Genomic DNA, 26069 nt, shown 5'->3' on the forward strand with positions numbered 1-26069 from the left:
GTATTTTACCCCATCAATTTTTTTTTATTTTTTTTAGTGAAGCACATTGGTATTTTATCCCATCAATTTTTCTTCATTTTTTTTTATCATTTTTCATGAGAGTTTGAACACAAAAGGGTTTTACCCCTAAAATTACAAAATTCTCAACTTTGCCCCCAATGTGGATTGGTTAGGATTCCTTAAAAGAAAATTTTTAATCGACTCAAATATGGTAGCAACGGATAATAATTTTTTAAAAGATAGAAGAAAGATCGCCATTTCTCATTTTGAACATGAATACTCTCAGTGAAAAATCTTTATTGATAAATAGTAAACTTGTGAATGAGTAAAAATCATGTGTTGCATCACTTTTGAATTTTTTTTCAGATTTATTTTTTTATTTAGCAGTCTCAACAATTTTAAATTTATCAATCAAAATATCATGACTGATGTTTTTAAACTCAAATCCTAAATTATCGTCATGATTGTTTGAGCATTCATTATTTGGAATAAAAAAAATGGGTAAAAAAAAGATATGAGATGGTAAAAGTAAATGATGGGTATTCACACAAAAAAAAATGTCATGAAAATGCATCAAATTTGTCACGTTTATTAAATGATGAAAAATAAAATAAAATTCAAGTACACAAAAAGGTCCACATTATCAAGAAATCTTAAGATGATGAGTAATTCTAATCAATCTCCCTAAAATTATGCCCTTGGTTGATTGGACGACAGGTTACTACTGACATTGGATGCCATGTTTCCATTGGTAATAAAATTTATCAGCCTTTCCTTGATCAGACTCTTCGCTTTATGTTTCAAATGATAGTCACAGTGAGCAGTGGAGTCATACTATTTGGGATAGGGAGGTTCAAGTTGTTTTGTAGGAACGGGAGCAATCAAATGTTTATTGTAAAGTTCTTGGTATAAAATCGTGTAGCTCATAATAATAGGGTCAAATGTAGGCTTTTCCTAATTTTATGGTTCTCATGCACTATTTGTTGGGGTAATCGGACGAATAGAAGGCCTAGGTGTGGATGGATAAAAAAGTTATGAAGTTGATTGGTACACCACAGTGGAAACATGATTTGCGAGAGAATGATATATGGGATACATTGGCTGAGGATAGTTTCTAGATTGCTGCTTATTAAAACTCACAACTTGAGTCTCATTTTTTTTTGGGGCATCTTTTTAGTAGTAAATGATTCCCTTTATTTCGATTTACCATTCTTGATTGCATTTTCAATGATCTCCCCTGAAATTACCATATTGGTAAAATTTTAGTCACATTCCCTACTATCTTCTCATCGTATGGTGACTTAAGAGTGCTTACAAATGGCATTATCATCTCTTTTTTTGTTAAAAAAGGTTGTATCTAAGTAGTGATATCCCATCACCTTTGGGTATACTCCTTGAAAGATTCGAATGCTTTTTTCTTTATCTCTTATAATGAGAGATGATCAAGACCCATATCTATAATGTGATGATATTGGTTAATAAAAAACTGAGTTAGATCTTTTTATGACTTAATACGAGTCCTAGCCAATTGGACATACCATCTTGTAGCAGACTCGATCAAGCTGTCTTGAAACACACACATGAACAATTTTTCATTGCTGATGTGAGCTATCATCTTATGACAATACAATGTGATATGTGTAATGGTACATTTGGTACCGTTATACTTATTAAATTTTGGTACCTTGAATTTCGGATGAATCACAACATTTGGAACCAAATAAAGATTGGTAGCATCCATTGATCTATAAAAGTTAATGCCTTCTAGAACCCGTAATCTTTCTTTAATCATGCTTATCGTATCTCAAAGTCTTTTAGGTACACAACCATCTGCAACTTCACTTCTTCTTTGGTCTCATCTATTTTGAGAATTTGGATGGGCTTATCTATCTTTTTAGTAAAGATAAGAATAATATAGCTCTAAACATTCCCTTGATTGAGTGCATAAGGCATTCTGTAACTCAAAAATATAGTTTGCTATGGCTAAAGATTTGGAGTTGTTTAGGTTTGATGTGGACCAAAACCTAATGGATATAGTGATTTGGTAACTTTATACGATCTATCTTCTTTCACATATTTTCCTTTATTTATCTTTTAAGAGCGTTCAAAATTTTGCTTAATTTTTCCTCAAGTATCTCTTGGGTTTTTTCTATCCTTTCAAGATGACTTGCATTATCTTACTCCATTTTTTTGGCTCTAGCTCAAGTGTAGTACTGGTGTTGATCTATCATTGAAACTTGATTTCTCACAATTATGGTGCAAATTTAGAATGATGTTTATTGACCTATCAGATTATGCATGAGAATGAATGCAGTGATGCATGAATGTATGCTTACACAATAAAAAGGGTTAGTAAGCATAATATACAATCTGCATGTATGTTTATGAATATACATAAGAAGAAAAAAAATAAAAAAAAGATAAAAAAATCGATTAGTCACCTTAATAAAAAAAATAAAGAATAAATACTATACAGTAAGTAAAATAACAACATGACCCTAAATTTTAGGTTAACTATAAAAGGTGAAAGGACATGGCTCTATTTATGGTTAGGCTCTTAAAGTTAACTATATGTAGTTTGGATTACCTCTAAAAGGTTGCCAAATTTTTCCTTACATCATAGTCCATCATAGACTAATAAGGCACCTCGATCCTCACCCATCATAGACTATAAATGAAAAAAGTTTAATTTGAGTAAGAGTGTTTCACAGGCCCATACAGAGACAGAAAATCTCACGAGAGCATAGGTACTTCACTCCCTCTTAAGGGTAGAGCTCGAGTGGAGAGCTTTATGTTGTGTACATGCAAATGAATGACAAATATATACTAGTGAATAACTAATAGAACATAAACAATGAAAAGAAAGAAATAAGAAAGAAAAAAATCTAAAATTATTAAGCAAGGCTTGGATAATAAGAAATCATTTACTAGCCTGACTCTTGATGTCTCCAATGGAGTCGTCAAACCGTCATAATATATAGATCAATAGATCTACCACTAGACATGGGTTAGAGAAGTCGCCCAAAATCTTTTTTGTTTAGGTATGATTGATCACCTGATATAGATTTTGATTTACGAAACTAGAGTTTAAGTTTGAGAATATGGTTACGCATGAAGAAGGTTATAGCACCCTCACAGCGCTCATCCAAAGAGGGTACCAGTTAGATTTCAGATTATCCAAGCCTTGATCATATTTATAATTTGTCAGATAATTTAATATTGAAAATATATCTTAAAATTGACCCAATAGTTTAGTAACAATTTAAGATGATTCTCTAACCTCAAAATTATTCATGGGGACAAGTGTCTTACTTTGAAGAGGTTCCATTGTTGGATTTATTAATGTATTTTTATTCAAAAAAATTAGTAAAGTCTCTCAATAGTTTGATAGAACTAACTTTGAAGTAGATCTTCAATAGTTTGATGAGACTTTATTATAAAAAGATTTGTAAAAAATTTTGTGAATTTCATTAAGTCTCACAATAGTTTGGTATGATTTAATTTGAAAAATAATCCTCCAATAGTTTAGAGGATAAAAATTATTTTTTTGATTTTTTTAAAAACTGATTTATGAAATTTTTCAATAGTTTGGTGGATTTCATAAAATTTAAATCCATGAAAATTCTCCAATAATTTGGTAAGATTCATGAATTTATTTGAAAAAAATTTTTATTATTATTTTTTAGTTGTTTTCCACAAAAAAATTTTGTAAAATATTTAATAAATAATAAATTACTCAACAAAAATAAATAAATAATAAAAATTAGTAAAATAAAATAAATGAAATAAAAAAGTAAGTAAAGAAAAAACTCAAAATATAAAATAAAAAAATGCCTACAAAACAAGTTGAATCTAAAAGCAAGTAAACACACCGATCAATCAAATCGCACGTGTGTCAAAATCTCTCCCAAAATAATGTCATATTATTTCAAGAATGGAGACAAACCCAACATTATTAAAGGACACACTTCAAGCCAGTACTAGTCTATGTTGGCAAAAATCAAGGCCTAGAAAACCAATCTATGGTCAACTACTTCAATCCCTTATCTTCCTTATCACTATATAACACATTTGAAATGTTACTTGACAAAATGGTTTGGTATACATCAAGTGGACTTCTGTCACACAACTTCCCAAGTTAATTTTTTTTATGCATATTACTTCCACGTTTGTCCTATTTCCCCTGGAAATTTCAAGAACCTACATTGCTAATAGTAGACTACCGAATCCCCTACATGAATTGGTTGCTATTCTCCTTTCCCCAATCTAATCTAATTATAAAAAGTAAAACAATTATACTACTATTTACTTGCAACTGCGACCAACAAATCTAGGAACTCAATTCAAATTTTCAGTCTCCTTATTCTTCTCTTTTAACATTGCAAAGCTGAAGCCCCCTTAAACTCTAACCACCAACCAGTCCACCGTTGCTTCCACCTTCGTGAGTCACAGATGGAATTTTTTTATTTTGGTGTAGATTTTTTTCTAGGTTTTTGTTTTCTGTGGGTTTAATGGGTAGCAACTTCTCGGTGGCTTCTTGTGTGTGGCTAGTGGACTTGGTGATTAAGGTTGGTAATGGGTTGATGTGTGGGAATTTTCAGGTTTGGTTGATGGGAGGTTGTAATGGTGGATTCGGTGCTGTGTGGGAGAATTAGACTCCCTTTCTGCTTTCGGTTGGTTTTTTTATAAGATTCAATCCTTTTTAATCTTAGCCAATAAATTGAATGTGAACTAATTACATAAATCAAGCACCAAAATTTTCTACAAAATTTTCAACATAATTGCATAAATCAAGCACCAAAATTTACTGCAAAATTTTTAATTTTTTTTTTTCAAATTTCCTTTTTTTTTTTTTTTTTAGACAAGTAAAATTAAACAAAAATAAATAAAACAGATTAAATTAAATTAAAATTAAAACTTTTCTTATTAGGCTTAAAGTTTTTCAATTGAGCTCAATTCATAATTAAAAAAGCCTATTTCTAATTTTTAAAAAAATTCTCAAACAAAATAAGACATTTATAATAATATAAAATAGCATATTATACCATAGTAAAAATAATAGTAATAATAATAGTAGTAGTAACAATAATGAAAGTCGATCCCGAACACAAATGGATGTCTATAAAAACCCTAAATATGAGTTTTCTCTAAGGCATCTAATTCTGTTTTCATAGTTGCTTGCCAAAAAGGATTAAAACTTGCTTCGTGATAAGATTTAGGTTTATAAACAGAAAGAATAGTAGATAAGAAACAATGAAAATCATGATAACGTTTTGAAGGAATTCACTCACGTATTGAACGTCTAAGTTCTGGGATAGATGGCTTTGACGAATTGGACAATGGTGGTGCATGATTGCATATGGTAGAGTCAGTGATGGGACAAGCTTAATTTGGATGAATGTACCGAGGAGTTGGAGAACTTTGGGATATATGAAAATATTGATTAAAGTCATTTAAATCAACAAAAGGATAAAAAAAGATAAAAAAAAAACTTAAGAGGATCGTTGGTAGATTTTTAAAAATGAGACAATAAATACATCGAAATATTTTTCCAAAAAGTAACATGCCAAGAAACACAAAGTTTTTGTGTAATAAGATCATAGCAGTGATATTCGTTTTGTCAATATCATACCCTGAAAACATACAAATGACAATTTTTTTGAGATAATTTATTACACAAAACATTAGGAAGTGAAACAAAACATGTAGAACTAAAAATACGAAACTCAGAATAATTAGGAGTATTATTATATAAGCGTTCAAAATGAGAAATTCCACCAATGATAAAAGAAAGAATACGATTAATAACATAAACTGAAAAAAATGCAGTTTCCCCCCAAAATTTCTTAAGAACCATTAAGTTTAGTTTGTTCGATCTAATTTCATTGCAATAGGCTATGATGATTCCAAGAGAGCCATGACAGAAGAACAATTCCAAGCCAATACACCGATCAACCTGTAACAAGCTAGTAAATTGCTCAATTCATAACAAGTGAAGCAGACAAGTCAATTACACATGTAAATAATCCAAAATCAATAAAGTATGTAGTCAACCCAAAACCAATGAATAAAAGTAGAAAAAGACAAAGATAATTTCAATTTCATCAAACCCAAGCTAAAACAAAGAGAAATAATAATAATCGAAAGCTCTGATACAATGATGACTTAAAGAATGGAAAACAATATTATTTCTAAGGTTATAAAATATATAAATATATAAATGTTTAAATGGATTTAAAGTTTACAAAATATATCAAAAAATAAAGTCCAACCTTATAAGTCAACTAAACATAATATATATTTTAACATATATATCTTTTTTAGGCTTAGTTCTTAGAGGTTTAAATAAGCTCCATTTAAAACCAGTTTCAGTCACAGCTGGAATCCCAGCTGGAACGCCCATATCCAAGGTCCCGAGGCCCCAGTTGAGCCACCACATTCCACCATACTTTCGTGGGTTCTTAATCTTTCCCCGCGTAAAACATGGATATACGAATGTGACAGGCAGTTCTAGTTACGCCTCCTGTCAGAACAGATACACTTCCAGAGAATGGACCGACGACTGCCATGAAGGAAGAGAAAATTCCGAATATAGTCCGGAATATACCCGTTGATGACATGGCAGTTGGTGAGAGTAATTATATTAATGATCAATATCAAAGAAAAGAACATAAGATGAAGAACTTCGTAGAGAAGAAAAGCGAGGGTGTTTCTTTGGAACTGAGCGGTGTTTCAATAGAATTGTCTCTTTCAGGGGATTATATTTGGGAATCCAAAGAAAAGAGTCCTGCAACTGAAAAAGGGAGCCAGAAGAGTTTTGAAGCCAGTGAATGTAGCAATCAATATCAAAGGTAAGAATATAATCTGAGCAACCTCCTGAAGCCGAAGGTTGGAAGTCCTTCTTTGCAACTGAACATGGGTTTCGATGACGCTTGCTGTACCAAGAAGAGAGAAAGAATGGAGAATCCTAGCAGTACAAGAAAAGTTTCGTCCTGCAGAAACTAGAGAACTAAATTTGAGAGAGAAGAAAGTTGTATGGCCGTTGTGACTGAATTGAGGCCTGGCCATGATCCTTGGTGCATTAAAAAGCAGCTTTTTGAAAGTGACCTCGGCAACATGTCTAGGCTCTTGTTGGCATCGAAGGTCGTAGAATCTCATATTTTTCCCTTCTGGAATGCTGATCAACTTACGAAGGCTAAGGAAGGATTGCCAGTTTCTGTGTGGGATTGTGATACAAAGGCGGAACATGAGATGATTTTCAGGCAATGGAACAAGGGGACCAATGTGCTCATCAAGAATTGGATCATGGACTTTGTGACGAGGAGGGAACTGAAGCTTGGTGACGAAATTGGCTTTTACTGGGACGATTGCAGTTCAAGATTCAAATTTTCTGTTCTTAACCAAGCTGCAAGGCATTAACCTCTTCAAGTTTTTTTTTTTTTGGCAATGGTGATACAGTTTATTGATTTAATATAATCAACTCTGAGTTAAGTGTAGTTGAAACTTAGAAAGTATAGTAATGGACATCCTCATTTATCTGTTAAACTTCAATCGTTTTGGTTATTTGTGCTTATTTTCTATTAGCTGGTGATCATTATGTCTATCTTGTTTTCCAAGCTATATTTGCAATAATAATTACTAGTAAAAAGTTTATATTTGATGGGCGAAAAGCATACTCAGATTTTCCCCTTTGCATTCCCAAAACTCCATTGCAAAAATTGTTCACTGCAAAGCAAGTTAACTCATTGTCAATCAAATTATGTACTGAATACTGATTACATAATATAGAGTATGCAAATTAATGATATAGTTAAAGCATGCAATTGAAACCATCAGGCTTGTGTCTACAGAGAAAGATATAAAAGACCTCCGATTTATGTCCTAATTTTCTGATTCTAGCAGCAACGATATAATAGAACACTGACAATTTTGTTGGAAAGAGCCAGCAAGATGTACTTAGTAAAACAATTATTATTTCTGTTTTTAGATGAGTTCTTCTAAACTGGTGGCAAAACCTAGCGTCTACTTAACATAAACCAGGCGAGTCATGAAATCATTGACATTGACTATAACGAGAAACAGTAGCTCATGCATCACAAGGAATTGAAAGAACTAAAGTATGTGTGGTGTTCACATTTTTGTTATTCTCTTTCAGAATGCAACTCAATGTGCTGCACCAGCAATTTCACAAGTAAAAAATTGCACCCTAAATACTATTAATATAGCTATTTGGGATCCTAATTTTGAATCATAGGTAAAGCATAAATAACAAATTAAAAGAATAAAGTGCCATTACATTTCAACACGGTTCTTATACAATTCTCTTAAAAAAATTTGGTTCTTGAACATGGATCAATCCTTTAAAATGCAGATGCCATGCATGAACAATGAGGTGTACAATAGTGTCTTCAAGGCGCGAGGATATTAAGTAAGGACACTCTATTGCGGATTAGCCATCTAAACAGGCAATCTAAACCTGCCTCGAGACCTTTGACGCTAGCAGACTGTGTCTCTAATCTCCTTAGTTCAGTCTGTGCATCAATCTTAGCGTCATTTCTCGGGACTTGTCCATGGAGTGTATACAAGCTAAAGTCCACAATCCCCACCTCATTGAAAGGCTTCTCCCTTCCCTTGGCTGCAGCTACTGGTATCAATTTGGAATCAAAGACCAACCTCCATCCATTGTTTTCATTACTGGCATTGAAAGAAATAGCATAAGTGAGTGAAACATGGAAATTGTGATGGCTTTGGGTTCTCTCAGTTCTTTTACCACCATCAATAGATGGCAATCTACATCAAAAAGAGGAAAGGGGCCATTATTGCTTGCATTCCAATCTCTTCAGTACTCTTGAGGCTTTTAGTAAATTTTTTTTCAACTTCTTTCTAAAGCTGATGTAAGCAAGAATATTGCATCCAATGCTTGAATCTGCGCCCCTCCTACGTAATGCTGACTGAAGGTCTTGTACTTGCTTCTTCATCATCATAATTAGGTCTCCTGCCGTACCACATGCATCCAGCAATCCAACCGAGTTATCAAGTGCCTTCTCTACTAGCTTTACATTATTTTGCTGATGGCGAAGGAATTCTTGAGTGAGCGGAGACTGAAGGATTTCCTCAATGTTGTTATACAACTTTGCAAGCCTAGTGAAACCTGTACAAATTGTCTCACCACCAGCCTGAATTGTTCGTGAAGCTGTACAAATTACGCTGCAACCTGGATGGCAAGCTAATGGATCTCAATGGAACGTTCACCCCATGAATTACAGATGAGCCTGCCATATTTACGCAGAAAAAGCGCTCAAAAGACTAAATTCGAAAGTCGATATATGCTTAGACATTCATAATTCTTCTATCTATTTATAATAAGAAAGAAAATTCAGGCCAAAGCCCAATCATTGGCCATACGATGGTGATGGAATTGAAAGATCCTCGTAACATATTTAGCCAGCTACCTGCAATCGTTTATCATTCTTTAATGTTAGGTTCAAGAGATGAACAATATGAATAGGTAAGATTAATTTTGTTTATGATCCTCAAATTGTAAACTACTGGTACATGCCGAGCGTCTGCTGCCCCGTCTTCCCAATCATTATTGCGATACCTTCTTCCCTACCAGTGTTTATTAAAGTCATTAATTAAAATTAGTTTATAAGACATTCAAGGCTGGCTATTCATGATTGCCTAATAGTTTAGAACCACAGATATAAGGTCAATAGACCAACGGTAGCGGAAAAATATTAGAATAAGAAGAAGTACGAAGTGGGACCTGATTTTGCACAAAGCTGTTAGTAAAATAGGTCCAGCCTTATATAATTGGGTTCGTTCTAATAAAAAATCATAGGCATTGATTTTTTTTTATACAAAATCTTAGCTATTTAATAAAAAAAAAATTGAGACTACTTTAAGGTGGCAAAAAAAAGAGAGGACAATGGCGAAAACCAAGAAAAAAAAAGGAAAAAAAGAAGTCAAGAAAATAGAGAGAAAAAGAAAAAAGAAGAGTTGGTTAAATGAAAATTGATTTGTGATTCAATTGAGTTGAAATTTTGTCAACAAATTTATGATTCAGAGTTTTACATTCTGAATAGTAAAGATCAGGTTTAAAGCTCTCTAGAAATAAATCCGAAATGTATTGTTGAGTCACTTATTTGGTGAGATTTCTTCAATTGTCTTTTTTAGTTGTTGATTAATTTTAGTTTTAGCTAGAGAAGAACTTTATATATCCATTATTTGATAGTAGAGATTTTTTTTGATGGTCCATGATTTTTCTCTCTACATTGGAGGATTTTTCACCTAAATCTTGGTGTGCTTTATTTGTCCTGCATTATTGATTGTTGATTGTTGTCTATTACTATAAGTTTATTGTGATATATTGCTTCTGCGTTGTTGTGTTTATTACTTCAGGCCCAACAAATAGTATCAGAGCGATGGTTATTTTGAGACATAGATACAAAAGCAACCCAAGACAAAAATAAATTTTATTTGAAATTATAGAGGGTGATACAGGTTTCATGATAAAATTAACATCATCAAATTATTTAATTTGAAAGCTTATGTTGGAAAATCCTTTTATATTGCAAAGATTTGTATGAGCCGGTATAGAGTGATTTGGTTAAACCAATAGATATGAAAAATGAAAGCTAAAAAAAGTTAGGCATAAAGGCGCTGGGTATAATTAAAAAATGAGTTGATATCAACGTGTTTCATTATGTAGAATAAAAGATAGATGCCCACACTATTTGAAAAAAATTAATAGCATTATGTGAGAGAAAAATAGGTATGAATAAAGTTATGCTTGTTAAAAAGCTAGCAACTTTACAATATAGGGATGGATGATTGATTACAGAGCACTTGAGTGATCTTTAAAATATATTTAATCAAATAACTACTATAGAGCTTCGGATGAATGATGAAATGAAGGCATTGTTTCTTTTGGGTTCATTACCAAATAGTTGAAATACTCTAGTTGTGACTGTTTTTAATTCAGCTTCTGATTACAAAGTGACATTGAAGATGGTAAATGACAGTATGTTTAATGAAAAAACAAGATGAAAAGGTTTAGACCCTGGGAATCAAGCTTTGGTCACAGAGAACAAGAGTAAAAACATTGATAGAGGTCAAAACTCAAAAGGTCGTAATAAATCTAAACATATATCGAAGTCTAAAGATAAAATAAAGTGTTTTCATTATTGTAAAGCAAGTCAAATAAAATAATATTGTAAAATCTTGAAGCAAAAGTAAAAAAATAAGAAAGATAAAAGTTCAAATGATAACAATGTTGTAGCAGTAAATTCAGATAGTGATTTAATTATTTTGATTTGTACACATGGTGATTGTAATCATGTTAGTGATCTGAACATTGAGTGGATAATTGACATAACGGTTGCATATCATTGTGTTCTTAAGAGAAAATTATTTACAACTTACAAAGCAAGAAACTTTGGTTACACCAATATGAAAAATAAGAGTGTGTCATAGATTGTTAGGAATAGTGATATTATTGTACAAACTAGTATGAGTTGCATGTTGACTTTGAGAGATGTTAGATATATTTTGAATATGATAATGAACTTACTTGCTATTAATGTCCTTGATAAAGAAGGATATGAGAATCGACAAAAGAATGAACAATGAAAGTTTCTTAAAAGATCTATGGTAGTTACAATGAGAAAATTATGTTATACAATGTACATGATATGGATGTAATTAACTGGCGATCAGATAAATGCTGTTGAGGATGATGCTTTAGCAAACTTGTGGCAAAAGAGGCTGGCACACATAAGCGAGAAAGGGTTATAACTTCGACAAGGTAGTCTTTCATTCTTTTGACCAAAGATATGTTTCTCGATTTATATGATGATTGTTTATTTGGTAAGCATCGTAGAGTTTCTTTTTATAAAAATTCTCAAAAAAAAGAAAATAGATTGAAATTAATTTATTCTAATGTATGTGGTCCTATTGAGGGTGATTCATTAGGTCGTAGCATGTATTTTATTACTTTTATTGATGATACTTCACATAAAACTTAAGTGTATATATTGAAAAATAAAAGTCAGGTATTGTAATATTTTTAAAAATTTCATGTCATTGTGGAAAGGATGATAGAGCTGCCTTTGAAATGTATTCAAACTGATAATAGTAAGGAATACACATCTAAATATTTTGAATAGTATTATTCAAAGCATAGAATCAGACATGAGATTATAGAACCTCAAAACATCGCTGCATAACAGTGTAGCTGAAAAGATAAACTGCACAATTATGGAAAAAGTCATATGCATGTTAAAGATAACAAAGTTACCAAAGCCATTTTAGGGTGAAATACTCAACACAGTTGTTATTTGCTTAACAGATAACCATCAATTCCTTTAGACGTTGACATTTCAAAAAAAGTATGGATAGGAAAAGATGTTTTATACTTTCACTTACAAGTTTTTGGGTTTAAAGCATTTATGCATGTATTAAAAAAGTAAAGGTCAAAACTTGACTGTAAAGTCACATAGTGTGTATTTGTAAGATATGGTGATGAAAAATTTTGTTATAGGGTATAGGATTCAGTGAAGAAAAAGACAGTTAAAAGTAGAGATGTGGTATTTCATGAAAAAAAAATCATAACAGACCTTGAGAAAAATGAAAAGACTACACGAGTTATGTTGAGTGTGATGTTTTAACATCAATAGGGATTCCACAAAAAAGAGTCATAATTGGTGGAAATGAGTAAAAAATAGAACTTGGGGATTTGAATGAGCTAGCCACAGTTAGTGATGAACCAAATGTAATCAATTTTGTGTAAGGTGAGTAACCCTTTCCACCAGAAAATGTTACGTAAATGGAGCTACTTTTGACATCAAATGGTGTAAAGTTTTAATTTAAGAGATCTACTAGACAGTACATGCCATCTATCAGGTATTCAAGTTCATATTTTATTTTAGTTACTAGTAACAGGAAGCCAGAGACCTTCCAAAAAGTGCATATTACTTTAGATAGAAAGCATTGGTTAAAAGTAATAAAAGAAAAGATGGAGTCATTGCAAAAAAATGATACATGTGATCTTGTTAAACTTTCAAAAGAGAGAAGGCCGTTGAAAAATAAATGGGTGTTCAAGTTGAAAATAGATGGTAATAAACTAGTGAGGTACAAAGCTCAATTGATGGTAAAAGATTTTTCTAAAAAATTAGGAATCAATTTTGATAAAATCTTTTCTCTAGTTGTGAAGATAAGTTTCATTCGAGTGGTATTGGGATTAGTAGCTAGTTTAAATCTTAAGCTTAAGTAACTTGAAGTCAAGACTGTATTCTTGTATGGTAACTTGCAGAAAGACATTTATATGAATCAACTTGAGAGTTTTAAAGTGAAAAAGAAAGAGCACTTAGTTTGCAAATTAAAGAAAAGATTGTATGGCTTGAAACAAGCTCTGCGATAATGGTACAAAAAGTTTGATTCTTTTATGGTGAGCCATAGCTATAAAAGAATGACAATGAATCCCTGTGTATATGTCAAAAAAAATTTTGATGGTAACTTCATTATTCTCTTATTATATCTTAGTGATATCTTGATTGTAGAATAAGATGCTAGTATGATTTACAGGTTAAAAAAATAATTTTCTAAGTATTTTGACATGCATGATTTAGATCCAACAAAGCAAATTCTTAATATGGACATTATCTGGGATAGAAGAGCTAAAAAACTATGGTTATCACAAAAAAAATATGTTAAACGGGTGCTTAGTAGATTCAATATGCAACATACTAAATTAGTTAGCAGTTCACTTGCCAACCATTTTCATCTAAGTAAAAAATCTTGTCCGATGACTAAGAAAGAGCAACTAGCTATATCTAGTATTTCTTATTCTTCTACAATCGGTTCTTTGAGGTATCTTATGGTTTACACAAAGCCTGACATTGCTCATACAATTGGTGTAATGAACAGATTTCTTTTTAATTCTAGAAAGGTTTACTGGGAAGCAGTGAAATAGATTTTCATATATTTGAGGGGCACTTCAAAAATGTGCTTGAGTTATGGAGTTTCACAACCAGTTTTAAAAAGATTTACTAATGTAGACATGATAAGTGATCTTGATGGTAGAAAATCTACTTCAGGGTATTTATTTACTTTTGCAGGAAGAGTTGTGTCTTAACAGTCTAAGTTATAGAAGTATGTTACTTTGTCAACTACAGAGGTTGAGTATATTGCAGCAATCAAATCAGGTAAAGAAATGCTTTCGATGAAATGTTTTCTTCTTGAATTAGAGTTGAATAAAAAAAAGTAAGTGGTATTCTATGATAACTAAAGTGCTTTAGATTTAAGTAAGAATGTTATGTACCATGCTAAAACAAAGCACATTGATGTTAGATATCACTAGTTACATTCAATGATTGAGAAACAGTAGATACTATTGAAAAAAATTCATACTGATGAGAATATAGCAGATATGTTGACTAAGATACTTTCTAGGAAGAAGCTTGAGCTCTGCAATAACTTGGCCAGAATGAGTTCTTTGGCCAAGGTAAATTCTAAATGAAACTGCTATGGTGATGAATCTCATCCTAATGGAGCTGGAAGGGGAGATTGTTATAAAAATAGGGTTCTGTTTAATGTAATTAGGTTTGGACTAATCAAATGTCATAAGCCTTGGTTTTTCTTTTTACACAAAGCCCTAACTACTTAATAAAAAGAGGTATGGTTGCTTTAAGGTGAAAACAATAGAAGGTGGTGCTGAAAACCAAGAAAAGAAAAGGGAAAAAATAAGCCAAAAAAATAGAGAGACAAAGAAAAAGAGAAAGTTGGTTGAACAAAAATCGATTCATGGTCCGATTGAGCTGAAACTTTGTCGGTAAATATATGATTTACAGCTCTACATTCTGAAAGGTGAAGATCGAGTTTAAGGCTCTCTAGAAACAAATCCAAGGTGTATTTGTTGAGTCACCTATTTAGTGAGATTTCACCAATTATCTCTCTAGTTGTTGATTAGCTCTAGTTTTAGCTAGAGAAGAACTTTACATATCTATTATTTGATAATGGATATTTTTTTTTTGTGGTTAATGATTTTTCTCTCTACACTGAAGGATTTTTCACTTAAATCTTTGTGTATTTTATTTTTCTTATGTTATTGATTGTTAATTGCTATTTATTACCGTAGATTTATTATGATATATTGTTTCTACATTATTGTGTTTATTGCTTCAAGCCCAACAAAAGCTAAACCCCAATCGCGACATACAATAAAATCCCAAGGGCATTGAATTTTGTGGGAACTTGTAGGCCACTACCGTACGTGAAAGAGAAAAGAGAGATTGTTTATTGAAGAAGACATTAATTTTTATATATAGACTTGGAAGACAATGTAAACCTAAACAGAAACAAATAGAGTAAGAAGTTTTTAGTTGAGAGAGTGGCGAAGGGGTAGTAGATTCTAATACTCTAATGCAGAAAATCACATGCATCACATGCTCCATTACATAGCCAAGGAAGCTCAAAGTCTCCTTGTCTTCCATGATTTTCTGTATCCTAGACATAAATTAAAGGGACTTGAGAAGGACGAGTTCCACCCGAAAAACAGCATATCTTCACTTATAAGCTTTCACTTGATGCCATTCTCGACTGCTTGTAAATCTTGAAACCAAAAGTCTTGTACGTGAATGTTTCTTTAGTGGCGTCAACGTTTCTCCGAGATGTCACAAGGCGTTCTAACATAATCAGCCCAGCAGATAGAGCCTAGATGTTACAGAACAATCGAGTGGTAGTGACAATAATTTCATCATCCTCGGGAAGGGATGGTGGATGTAAACAAACCGTAACCGTCCCACTGCCTACCGGAGAATATAATTGTTCTTTATGAAATAAGTGCTGTATACGATAATTTTGAGGTGGGCATGACTCGTGAGTTCAGTCGAAAGTCCAAACTATGGGTCGGAGGAATATAGACCCAATTAGGATTGGGCTGGCTAAAGCACCAAAGCTTCGGCTCAACTTGAACAAATTTTATGACTGCAAATCTTGGATTTAACTATTTTTACATTATATATATATATAGATAAGCAATTTTTATATTAACTTCTAATAAAGAAAATTTTAAATTTTAAACAAAATTTGAGATTTAATGCAAAAAATTCACCAACTTTTGTATTAAAAAAAAGTGAATTTTACAAGCTTCCTTTATACTAAAAAAATAAAAATATTACAATCAAATTTACATGCGATGTGGCAAATAAATTTGACAGGGGTAGTCTCTATATAATGTAAACTCAAATACTTTGACTTTACATATTTAAGCGTAATGAGGGATCATTTGCGTGCAATTTACAGTTAATTAATTCCCCCCATTCTCATGCAATTATTTCAAACTTCAACCCTCATTTTTCTTCCCACATGTCTACAGAAAAAGAAAGATGTGTGGGTGTTTGCAGTGGAAAATGACAGTGCACAGCTTATACTGACAAAATCCTCGTCATCTCTACCTCTCATTTTTAGATTTTTTCATCTATGATTGGGAGAGACAAAGTCTCCAATATATCTTTACAATACATGACAAAAACAAACCCGTCACCTTTGATTAGGCTGTCTATAGCTGTAGCGTAGGAAGGACGGATCCTATTTATATTGACCCTCTGCTGATAATTCCCATCCAAAACCACACAGGTTAGCGTAAAACAAAACATTACCCACTTTAGTTTCTCAAGTTTATTTCTTCATGTAGGGTCCCGTGCTATTAAAACATTAGATTTGAAAAATATCACCTTTATTTCGAGCCCATATATATTTTGCTGAACGACAATCTCTGATACAGTATCCCTTAGTTTATTTGTCATACAATGCCTGATTCAAAAGACTCAGCCTCCTCAGTCAAGGCCCCTACGGATCCCTACAGTACTCTTAATTCAGAAAGGCGGTCAAGGGCCTTGGTTCTTTTCTTATCCTTAATGCTTCCTGTGATTGCAGCTATAGTTGTCTACCACCTTGACTCGTTCGACGCGGCTCCTATGCCCCTCCACGAGTTGAGTCAGCCCCCCGAGCCGGCCTTGCTGCGTAACGATCGCATGCTACTAGGGGCAGAGTTATTGGGCGTGGGGAAGTTTCAGGGGCCGGAAGATATTGTGTATGATTCAAGGTCAGAGGTCATCTACACGGGCTCTGGAGATGGATGGATCAAGCGAGTCTGGTTGAATGAGTCCGCCAGTGACACGGTGGTTGAGAACTGGGTCAGGACCGGGGGTAGACCGCTCGGCCTCGCTCTAGGACTCAACACTGAAGTCATCGTTGCCGACGCTTATAAGGTGGGCCTGTTTTACTAATATACATTGTTAATTACTTAACCACACACCCCCCCCCCCCCCCCTAAAAAAAAAAAAGAAATTAAAATATTGTTCATAGACTGCGGGCACTGTGATTAACTGTGTATAGAGTAATATTTTGGTAAACTCTGTCAATATTATTAGGTAATTGTATGGACCTAAAAAAATAAAATAATAAAGCGATTGATTTTTTAAAAGTTTTAATTTATTTTTAATCCTCATATTTTTATTTACTTAATTTATATGAAAAAAAATTTTGTGCATACATTTTTTTGAAACTCACAATCTTCAAAAATCTGTCTCCCTTGTATAGCTCACAAATGACCAAAAAAAGTGATTAATCTTGGTTATATGTATTCTTGGAATTGATTATTATTGTAACATGTGAGATGGTTGAGTCGCACTAGTATTTAATATTTTTTTATTTGTATTAGTAATCTTGTATTAGTTTAATCAGCTACAAGAATCAATGCAGGCATGGTTATCATTTTCATTTTTACATTAACGTCCATCTCAATTACTATCACATATATAAATAATACTAGTAGTAATAAATTCCATAACTGATAATATATTGTTTGATTAAAAAATCTGCAAGGTCAGATAATAGAGTATACTAGCTATGGTAATAGTACTAATCTAAATAATATTTTAGATATGTACTCTTGCCTAGAAAATAATGTTCGTTAATTTATTGGAGTTGTCAATGATCACATTTTGGGGTAATATGTATGATTATGTGTTATCAACATAGGGGCTATTAAATATAAGTAGAGATGGTGCTATAGAGCTGCTAGCTGATGGAGCCGAAGATTTGAAATTCAAGTTAACGGATGATGTTGATGTAGCAGAGGATGGCATGATCTATTTCACAGATGCTTCCCATAAGTATAGCTTAAACGAAGTAAGACAGGACTTGTTTGAGGGCAGGCCTTATGGTCGACTTATAAGCTTTGATCCCGTCTCCAAACGAACCGAAGTGCTGTTAAGTGATCTCTACTTTGCTAATGGAATTGCAGTGTCACCTGATCAAGATTATCTAGTATTTTGTGAAACCACCATGTATGTCTTTAATTGGTTGCTTACACCCTATGTTTAATTAATTGGAAACTAAATGCTTATCTCCTATTTTTATCAGTTTAACCTAATTAATTCAGTGCATGCTTTATTTTTTGGCTAATAATAAAGAGTTGTATATATTTTCGCAGGAGGAGGTGCAGAAAGTATTACATCAAGGGCATAAAAAAAGGAAATGTGGAAAAATTTATGGATAACTTACCAGGGATGCCTGATAATATTAGATATGATGGAGAAGGCCATTACTGGATTGCATTGGGCACGGTAACACTGCCAACTTTATACTCTCCTATTATTGAACAACAAATACTAATAATGGATGCTCTAGCCTATAATGAACGAAGCATTAATTATTCATCTCTTTTCAATATCACTGTATCTTTTTTAAGCAATGGTACTTGATGATGAAATAATGTTTAAATTATAACTAACCTAAATTATGGTTTAGAATGTAATAAATAATTGTAGCCTGATGATTAGTGGCAGCTGGTAGTTGATATATATGTAGTTAATTAATTGTGGTGCATTTGGTGGCAGGAAAATACACTGTTCTGGGATTTAGCATTCAAATATCCACTGGTTCGAAAGACAGCGGCAATTATTGAAAGGTTGACTGGGCGGCGAGTGAGCACGGAGAAAAATGGTGGAGTGTTGGCCGTGGACATGGATGGAAAACCAGTTGCACAATATCAGGACGTTGAATTAAATTTGGTTTCAACTGGAATCAAGATAAAGAACTATCTATACTGCGGTTCCGTGTTTTACCCCTATATTATCCGCCTCAATCTGGATCAACATGCAGCGCAAGCGAGGTCTTGACAATCCACTATTGAGCTATTCTAGAGGATGGGGTACCGCTTTCTTTTCTTCCTAAAGATCGAGTCACGTCTCAATGGTTGGTAGAGTATTAATATATGGGGCTTTGTATTTCCATTTCTCCAGCTACAGGTGTCATCCCAACATGTATAAAGTTGTTCTAGTGATATATCAACAATTAAGACGGCCACCCAAATATATATTATCTGGCCACATGTACACTCATGCCTGAATAAAAGTAGGAGTAATATTGACGAATGATTTGAAATTGATGATTACGCGTGGTTTATTATTTTTCTTTCAAGTAGTATAATTAACAAGGGGTCGGCCGGCCATCAATTTTTTGATCGGCAACTCATCATGGTCATTGGACAGATGAAGAAAATACCCTAATCAAGTAAAAACATTTGTTAACATAACTCAGGAAAATATTCTTTAACAAAAAAATCTCCCTATCACAATCTTAATTAGGGTTAGGGGTTGTGTAACTTTGAGTGTAGCCTGTTTCTTTCTTTTCTTCTAGTTTATTGACTAAAGCATCATTCAAATCGATCAAAAAATGAAAATATGCCAGAACTGCTACTCACCAACATTTCATTGTTTCCAATTGCCATGACTAATTGAATATATTTGGATACTATTAGCTATAGTAAATAAAACGTTTTGTTCAATTGTTGAATTGATTAGATGGCAACACAAGACTTGATTAAATAACTATGAAAAGCTAGGATAACGATATTTCAAACCAATAATTATGTGCTTTATTAATAAAATATTAAAATATTAATTTGTTTTTGTTAAAATTTAATCCTTTCATGTAAATTAAAAATTGACAAACATACAACTTGGGTACCAAATTAAATTAATAGCATCTAATGGATAGCATTAAATATAGGACATCGAGGCTCAGTATGGCCCTTGGGAATGTAATTGGTTTCAATATTAAACATAATATTTATGTTTGAAGTATATGTAATACTCCAATTTCATATCAAGAAATTTTGAAGATTTATTATGATATTTAAGTTAAGGTTTAAGCTTAAATTTGTGAGATATTTTTTGTAAGATAAAATCGTAAGAACTTTTAATCAAAACAGATAATACTTCTCAAGTTAGTTATAGGTCTCCACAAATGATATTAAAGCAATCACTAATCGAACAGGAGCTAAGTGCTACATGGTGAGAGTCACCTCTAAAATCGTAACATTTTGTGTGATTATGTGATCTGTGTGTACTTTACGTTGGGCATGCTCAACGTTTGATATAATTCAGTGGATTCGAGTACTTTGTATTAAACTTGACAAGGACGTCAAGCTTTAATGAAGAAAGTTTGTAACACCCTAATCCCATATCGGGAGACTTTTGGAATCTGTTATAATATTTAAGTTGAAATTTAAACCCAAATTTGTGAGATGCATTTTATAGAACAAAATCATAAGACCTTCGGGTCAAAGTGAACAATATCTCATATATTAAATTCGGATCTCTACAAATGGTATCAGGCCATGTTCATGATTCTAGAGATTTTGGATTACTTTGTTCGATTGATACGAAGATATTTGTTTTGAAAATTTGTTTTAAGGAAAAAATTTAGATTTGTTTGATAAGGAGTGTTGATGGTTGTAAATGAAATGATTTTAATTTGAATTTTGGTGAAAATGATATCCTAAGCTCAACGATTGTTGTGGAGAACAGTTTTGATCTTTTAAAATTTTGTAAGTTTAAGATAAATTAGATTTTCAATCCATAGAGATTTTGTTGTTTTATGATTTTTGTTAATCATAGATTTCCTAATACGATTGATTTTTAAACATCAGCTTTGGAATTTGTAATGAAGAGAAAGTTCGGTGAATTTGATTATGAGTAATGATAAGTTGTAAGTAATTTTTGTGTGAATTTGATAAAATAGTTACCTTAAGCTTAAGTTGATAGTGAATAACGATTTTTTTTTCTCTTTAGATATTATTAGAGATTTTGATTTAGTTTGATATACGTTGCCATGCATGCTTATGAGATTCGTCTCATGAGTATGCAGCATTATTACGATCTAAATCTTTGGGTTTGGAGCGGGATAAATTAGTGGTATCAAAACGATCACCAGCGGATATGAGCTAAGTGCTACACTGTGAGATCTACCTCTAGAATCCTATGGGAGCTAAGTGCAACACAGTGAGAGCCACCTCTAAAATCTCAACATCTGGTGTGATCCTATAATCTATGTGTGCTTAGTGTTAGGCTTAAAGAAGACATTAAACTTTAATGAGAAGCGTTTGTAACACTCCAATCCCACATCGAGAGATTTTGAGAATTTGCTATAATATTTAAGTTGAGGTTTAAAACTAAACTTTTGAGGTGTCTTCTGTGGGATAAAACTATAAGACCTTTGGATCAAAATGGATAATACCTCACAGCTAAAGTGTTATACTTCACAGTATATTAGCAAAACATTTGCATTGTCACGAGTTAATTTTTTTTTTATTTTGTTATATATATTTAATTGATTTTTTATTATAAAATTTATTTAATTTAAAATTAAAAATGATGAAAGGTAACAAAAAATGAGAATTAAATTAAAACAAATTTTAATATAATTTTTTTTGAAAAAAATTTAAAAAAAAAAGATGAAGTAGGAAAAAGTTTAAAAAGAAAAAAAGAACAATTTTGATAGAAGAGAGTTTCACACAAGAAATTTTTTAAAAAATATATTTTTAAATTATTGAATATAATAAAAAAAGAAAAAAAATCAAGGGCTTGGTATGTTATCATATCACAGTACCTTTTTCTTTCTAACATGTTATGGCAGTTCCAATATTTTCTAGTGTGAGACTATGGGTGGCTAATGATCTATTAATTGTTTAACTTTCGTTTCGTTTGAAACTTGTGTATTTACCTTCATTTTTTTTCCAAGTTGAGATAGAGCTTGTATATTTACCTAAATCTAAAATTTAACCTGGAAAAATATTGTTGACAGGTGGAAAGACGTTATCATGATTTTGCTATTGATTGCCTTGGCAATTTCTGTAATATATTACTTTTTCTTCTATTTTTTCTTAGATAACTTTGGTTATTTTTACTTGTTTTCAGCATCGAATTTCAGATTTTAATGATTAGTTTCATGTTGTCCACAATGAGCATTGTTCTAATATAGGAACCTTTATTTTTCATATAGCTATCTTGTTCTAACAAATTAAAGTACTACTTATGAACTTGTTAGATGTAGGCATATCCCATATCTAAGGTTAGTGGGTGCTTTTCTTCTTTTCATACTATTTTGCATCATGCAAATTATGCATTTAATTCATCCTAAAGGTACAGTATCATGTCATTATGTATATCAATGGAATTGTTAACTTTAGATCAAAAGACTATCTTGATTTGATTTTAATATGTTACATTTCATTAGTTACTTGTTGGTATGAAGAGAAAGTAAAGCATTGATGAGAGAAAATCAAGAAGGTAAATCTATAGTATGAAGCAATAGTCATGTGATACTGAATTTTTAATCTTGACAAGTAAAGTTCAAATTTTGTTAATCTCAACTATTAAAAAAAAAATTCATGGTATGAATCTCAACTCAGGACTTTGTCTTCAGCACAGATTAACTATTTTTATAAATGATTAACCATGTGTTGACATCTTACATAGTTGCCATTTTTTATATATAGAGGGATTCTTGAGCGAGTTTATCCTTTTAGTAAAGGAGTTTGTAGTAATTTATATGACTTATGTTGTGTTTGAAGCCGCATATATAGTTTGGAATCTTTGCCTTTAGTCCAATAACTTGAAAAAAAGTTAAGGCCTTATACTTGCTTAGATGTTTTAACCTACCGTTGCTGCTGATATTGTAAGACAATGTATCATTAACTATAATATGATTTTTTACACAAAAAATTTTAATGTGAGGTTGTGTAGAAACACTAGTGTGTAGCCAAATTGTTGGAATTACTAGATATCATTTGCTAAAAGTCGAGATGCTTGTTAAGAATAGATTTGTACTGGTGATAAGTTGTGATTCTTTTGTTTCGCTATGTTGAAAATTTTGGAAATTTTGTTAACTAGATTTAAATTGTCTCCTATATGCATTTGGTTTAATATAATTGAAGAGAAGATGTTAGTCATCCCTATGTATCTAAAAGCATCAAACACCATGCAACTGCCATTTGAATTCGAACCATCTCAATGCATTCTTTGGAATTTTCAAAACCTATTGTTTAGATGTTGAATTTAAGCTTCGATAATTAGGTACATTTCTATCACACAGCATGTGCTCTCTTTGAGGGAGAAGTTCGTCAAAAAGTGTAAATGCTTTATTCTGCTTGCTGATCTATATATAAGTATGTATATATTGATGACTTGAAAAATGAAAAACAATATTATTTCTAGGGTTGTAAAATACATATATATATATATAAATGTATAAATGGGTTTAAAGTTCACAAGATATATCCAAAAATAAAGTCCAACCTTATAAGTCAACTAAATATAATATACATTTTAACAACCCCTCAAACTGAAATGCTTTAAAATGAAACATTTGGAGTTTGGAAACTAAATAACAAAAATGTGAACTTGAAATAAACTTTGTAAAAGGATCCATCACTTATGATTCAGAAGAAATCTATGGTAGCATAATAGTGCCTTTGCATATCTCCTATTTGATAAAATGACAATCTATTTCAATACGTTTTATCTGTTCATGCAAAATATCATTGTGAACAATTTGAATTACACTCTTGCTATCATAAAAAAGTAAAATAGGAGTAGGCGTGTCAACACCTAAATCTATAAGTAACCGATACAACCATATAATTTCTACTATAGTGTCTGATAAAGCTCTATACTCTACTTCAGTACTTAAATGCACCATAACTTTTTATTTTTTTCTTTTTCAAGATATCAAAGAATCACTCAAAAAAAAAAAAAAAACACAATAACCATCACCAGCCCAATTATAATCAGAAAAAGTACAAAGTTGAAGTTTAGAAGTTGATAAGAATAGCAAACCTATATGTAGCATTCCTTGCAAATATCCCAATATCCTAAGAACTGCAGCAAAGTAAATTGTCCAAAGTGCTATCATAAATTGGCTGTGACACCCCAATCTCATATTAAGAGATTATGTGGATCTATTATGATATATAAATTAAGACTTAATTTCAAACCTGTGAGGCATCTTTTATGAGACAAAATCATGAGATCTTTGAGTCAAAGTGGATAATACCTCATAGGTTGGGTATAGGTCTCCATAGATGGTATTAGAGCGATCACCAGTCGGATGAAAACTAAGTGTTACGCTATGAGAGCTACCTCTAAAATCTTGTAAAAGCTAAATGCTACACAATAAGAATCATCTCTAGAATCTCAACGTTTGGTATGATCTTGTAATCTATATGTGTTTTGTATTAGGCTTGATAGGGACGTTAAGCTTTAATATGGAGAGTTTATAACACCATAATCCAATATTAAGAGATTCTGTGAATCTGTTATGATATATAAGTTAAGACTTAATCTCAAATCCGTGAGGACCTTTTGTAAGATAAAACTGTGAGACTTTAATCAAAGTAGATAATATCTTGCAGGTAGGGTATGGGTTTTTATATTTACTTACAACTTAAACTGCATGATTAATATCCGGTCTTGTAACTGTTAAATATATAAGACTACGAACCAACTATCTATACAAAGTAGTATCATTGAAAAGTTCTCCATTAATAGCTTTCATTTTGACATTAGTTTCAAGAGGAGTATCAACAGTTTTATTATCAAATAAGCTACCTTTAGAAATAAGATCAGAAGCATATTTCACTTGAGACAAGACATATCCATGAGAGGAAAAATCAACTTCAATTCCTAGAAAATATTGTAATGGACAAAGATTATTCATTTCAAAGGTTTTTCTGAAACGATTTTTTATATTCTGAATACCAAGGTTATCATTTCTAATTATCATCATATCATCAACATAAAGATACAAAAATACAATACCTCTTTCAGATTAATGAATAAATAATGCTAAATCATAAGGACTATACAAAAATCCAAAGTCAAGTATAGTAATACTGAATTTCTCAAACCAAGCACACAGTGCTTGCTAAAAATCATATAAAGCTTGTCAAAGCTTGCACACTTGATTAGTTTGGCAAGACAATCCAGGAAGAGGTTTCATATAAACTTCTTCATGAATATCTCTATTCAAGAAAGCATTTTTTACATTCATTTGTGATAAAGCCCATCATCAAATAGAAGTAATAACTACAAGAGTTCAAATAAAAGTCATTCGAGCTACAAGAGCAAAGGTTTCTTCAAAGTCAATACCATATTCTTGTGTAAATCCTTTTGCAACCAACCTAGCTTTATATCTCTCGATATACCCATTTGATATAGTTTTTTCCTTGTACACTCATTTACAATCTATTACAAATTTTTTAAAAAATAAATCAATAAGATCCCAAGTATGAGTTTTCTCTAAGGCATCTAATTCTTCTTTCATAGCTACTTGCCAAAAAGGATTAGAACTTACTTCACGATAAGATTTAGGTTCATAAACAGAAAGAACAATATATAAGAAACAATGAAAATAATGATAATGTTTTGAAAGAATTCGCTCACATGTTGAACATCTAAGTTCTGGGATAGACAGCTCTGACGAATTGAACAATGGTGGTGCATGATTGCTTATGGTAGAGTCAATGATGGGACAAGCTTCATTTAGATGAATCTATTGAGGAGTTGAAGAACTTTGGGACACATGAAAAGATTAATTAAAGTCAATTAAATTAACAAAATGATAAAAAAAGATAAAAAAAAAAAAAAACTCATAAGAATCATTGGTAGATTTTTTAAAACAAAGCAATGAACACATCAAAATATTTTTCAAAAAAGTAACAT

At 31.9% G+C, this 26069-nt stretch overlaps 3 protein-coding genes across 4 annotated transcripts; 2 read left to right on the forward strand and 1 right to left on the reverse strand.

Annotated features, from left to right (window-relative positions):
* Positions 1 to 7035: 7035 nt before the first annotated feature.
* LOC111316484 (B3 domain-containing protein At2g33720-like) lies at positions 7036 to 7419 on the forward strand. The gene has a single exon (XM_022918422.1). The coding sequence runs from the start codon at positions 7036 to 7038 to the stop codon at positions 7417 to 7419; it is 384 nt and encodes a 127-aa protein (XP_022774157.1).
* A 989-nt stretch (positions 7420 to 8408) lies between these two features.
* Positions 8409 to 11818, reverse strand: LOC149512045 (uncharacterized). The gene is made up of 7 exons (XM_089753475.1): positions 11709 to 11818; positions 11573 to 11647; positions 9697 to 9766; positions 9550 to 9609; positions 8828 to 9176; positions 8652 to 8790; positions 8409 to 8586 (listed from the first exon to the last, which is right to left on the reverse strand). The coding sequence occupies exons 1-7, from the start codon at positions 11816 to 11818 to the stop codon at positions 8409 to 8411; spliced, it is 981 nt and encodes a 326-aa protein (XP_089609601.1).
* A 4961-nt stretch (positions 11819 to 16779) lies between these two features.
* Positions 16780 to 19453, forward strand: LOC111316271 (protein STRICTOSIDINE SYNTHASE-LIKE 5-like). 2 transcript variants are annotated; one of them, XM_022918288.2, is made up of 4 exons: positions 16780 to 17270; positions 18043 to 18350; positions 18497 to 18629; positions 18903 to 19453. In XM_022918288.2, the coding sequence occupies exons 1-4, from the start codon at positions 16809 to 16811 to the stop codon at positions 19182 to 19184; spliced, it is 1185 nt and encodes a 394-aa protein (XP_022774023.1). In that variant the 5' UTR covers positions 16780 to 16808; the 3' UTR covers positions 19185 to 19453. The 2 variants fall into 2 exon arrangements, with proteins under 2 accessions (XP_022774023.1, XP_089609998.1); XM_089753872.1 differs by having other exon boundaries at positions 18043 to 18272.
* The last annotated feature ends 6616 nt before the right edge of the window (positions 19454 to 26069 follow it).

Source organism: Durio zibethinus, chromosome 24 (genome assembly GCF_047325235.1).
Source record: "Durio zibethinus cultivar Kanyao isolate XHJ-2024 chromosome 24, ASM4732523v1, whole genome shotgun sequence".
In the NCBI taxonomy this organism is placed as follows: domain Eukaryota; kingdom Viridiplantae; phylum Streptophyta; class Magnoliopsida; order Malvales; family Malvaceae; genus Durio; species Durio zibethinus.